The sequence below is a fragment of the Ciconia boyciana genome, chromosome 1, assembly GCF_034638445.1.
Source record: "Ciconia boyciana chromosome 1, ASM3463844v1, whole genome shotgun sequence".
In the NCBI taxonomy this organism is placed as follows: Eukaryota; Metazoa; Chordata; class Aves; order Ciconiiformes; family Ciconiidae; genus Ciconia; species Ciconia boyciana.
This window is the reverse complement of record NC_132934.1, coordinates 186,081,001-186,083,708: the sequence shown is the minus strand read 5'-3', so window position 1 is coordinate 186,083,708 and position 2,708 is coordinate 186,081,001. Positions and strand designations below refer to the sequence as shown.

Genomic DNA, 2,708 nt, shown 5'->3' with positions numbered 1-2,708 from the left:
TTACCTCAGCCACGGCTGCCCACGCCTTGCTTTCCAGGGTGTTTTAAACGTTTCCAGCTATGGAGTTCAGCCTCTTTCATATAAAAAAATCACGCCGTCCTCGGAGCTGACGCCCCAGCCCTCCTGACTGAACACACCAGGGGTATCAGCCCCCCGGCGGCGGGCGCTGAGGGGGCCCGGGGCGCCGCCCGCCATCGCCTCCCCCTCCGGCCGCGGCGGCCCGCGCTGAGGGGGCCCCAGGCTCCCCCTGCCATTGCCTTTCCTTCCGGCCAGGTGCCCCCCAACCCCTCCAGCACAGCGGGGAGCGAAAGGAGTCTCCCCCCCGCTCTCCCCAGGCACCCCGGCGGCACAAGCAAGCTCGGCCCGCGGCCGCCGCCCCTGCGACCCACGCCGGCCCGTACCCGCCCCGGCCGCCGGTCGGCCCGGCGCTAGTTTCCGGTGGGACTTTGTGCCGCAGCGTTTCCCTTCCCCTCCTTGGCTCGGCCCGGCCCGGCCCGGCCCGGCGGCGGTCTCCCCGCGGGCCATGCAGTCGCGGGTGCTGTGCCTGGGCGGCGGGGCCGGGGGCCCCGCTGCGCGCAGGGTCCGCCTGCTCCTGCGGCAGGTGCTGGGCGGCGGCGCGGCCGCGGCGCGGTCCAGTCGCCTGGAAGTCAGGGCGCTGCACGGTTCAGGTAACGACCCCTGCCCTCCGGGGTGGCCCGGCCCGGGCCTCCTTGCAGCCTCCGCCTGGCTTCCCTTGCCCCGGCCAACCCTGAGGCCCTGACACCGGGCCCGGAGGCGTGGGCAGCCCCGCTCTCCCCTCAGCCAGGCGGCCCGGGGGAGGCCTGGAGGCAGGTTACCACCTTATGGACTGCTGGTTTGTCCAGTTTGCGCTACTGTCCCTGTTTCTTCTTATGCTCGTGAGTATTGCGTGAGAGGAAGGGGCAGAGTTCAGGCACAGGCTTGCAGGGACGCTTAGTGTGGCTTCCATAGCTTCTCTTTCAAAGCATTTCACCCGCAGTGTGAAGCCGAAGCCTGCACCTGCGAGAACTGCTCTTCTCCATCAAGTGGCTTATTACTGTCTTGCGATGCTTTCTGTTTTTGCATTGCGTGGCTTGGTCCTTCCGTGAAGGCAAAGCCATATCCATGTCAGGGGTTGCCAAGGCTGATGCGTGTTTGAGTGTGCCTGCAGCATATGGTAATGAGATAGGGGGTTAACCTTGAGCTTGCATATGCTAGGAAAGATGACCTGAACTGTCCTGGAATATCCTCTGGTGACCTTTGAGACAGATGACGGGCCTGTGCAGAACAGAAGTGGTGTTTGGAAGCAGTGACATATGCCTGTGGTAGCTGGCGCTTTTCTGAATTAATGCCAAAAGCAACAAAGCTACTAAATACAGAGTGAGTGATAAGCAGCTGTAAATTACGGAGACAGAATGACAGCAGGTGATTCTGATGGTGAGGTACTCGCTCAAGCTCTTAATTACACCCCTTTAATACCATTTATCTACTTTTTTTTTTTTAAATCTCTTTATTAGTTGACCAGTCATTCCTTTAAATACATGTTTAGTTTCTCAAAGGTTTCTTAAGAAGGAAGCCTTTGAGGAATTGATAACCATAAAATTACTTCAAGAATTTTTGAACAGAAAATATTTTATTTGTGAAAAATACTAAAAAAAACTAGGGTTATTTATCTTAAAACAAATAGGAATAAACCAGAACAAGTTAACAATGTGTGAAACAAGCATCTGAAGAAGGTAGCTCCGCACTTCTTATGCCCTTTGTTGGGATGAGTAACCTTAAGAACAAGAAGAAATTCCGCAGAATGAAATGGTAACAAATGCAGTATTACTGAAAATACTTTGTAATTTCCAATGTGCTTGGGAATGTAACTGAGTGTAACTTAGCAAAATTCATGAATACACTGTATATGTATATGAATAATAGGAGTATTCCCAGTTACAATCAATGATGGTAATAGTTTTGGTATAAAGATTTAAATCTCAAAGCTCTAGACAATCTTGAGTTTATTAAAGGCAGACTAAGAGATAATATTAGGGATATTTGCCCTCCCAGCACCTGAGACATCTTATTCATTATAGTACTTCCTGTGCTTCTGTGAATTTGGAACCTTGACATTAGGAATGCTATTTATTATTTGGTTTTTGTTGTTTTTGTTTTTTTTTAATTGATTTTATTTTAAAGATGATTGTATGTCCTCTTTGCAGGCCCTATCGCTCCTTTGGAGTTACTGAAGTTACAAAAAGATGAGATGATGAGATGGTCTGAAATTCTGTGTGCAATACGTGTTTTTGCTATTTCTATGCAGCTGCTGTAATTGCGAGTCTTGTTAGCAGAGTTGAGGTTGCATGTCTCTTCCCTACTGATATTCTGAAAATATTTCTGAAAAGGCTGGAAGCTGTTAACAGTCAAGTAAACAGCAAATTGTTGTCTACCCAGTAATTTGGATCTGACATCCCTGCCAGATCGGATTTACTGTCTGTGCTGGTACCTTTTAAGTGTAAGGGAGAAGCTGTTGCCTGATTTTTGTCCTGTTATATGTGAAGGAGCCCTGCTTAGCTTTTCAGCTCTGTCTTTGTAATGCAAATGTGGCTCTCTGGTGCACTGGGGGCTGTGGAGGAACTGCTAGAGGTATCTAGTGGTAATGCTTAAGAGAAATCTCAAAGTGAAAGACAGAGGTACTCAGTGACTAAAGAGTAATGGGAATATCT

The 2,708-nt window shown here is 50.4% G+C and overlaps 1 protein-coding gene across 4 annotated transcripts in view; it reads left to right on the top strand.

The window, feature by feature from the left end:
* The first annotated feature begins 386 nt into the window (after positions 1 to 386).
* VWA8 (von Willebrand factor A domain containing 8) overlaps positions 387 to 2,708 on the top strand; it is a 197,133-nt gene continuing 194,811 nt past the window's right edge. For 3 of the 4 annotated variants that reach the window (XM_072850135.1, XM_072850134.1, XM_072850133.1), the window contains exon 1: positions 387 to 668. In XM_072850135.1, the coding sequence (XP_072706236.1) occupies positions 524 to 668 (145 nt within the window). In that variant the 5' untranslated portion in view covers positions 387 to 523. Of the gene's footprint in view, positions 669 to 839; positions 897 to 2,708 lie in introns of those variants that run through there. The other variant, XM_072850136.1, reaches the window with a different exon arrangement.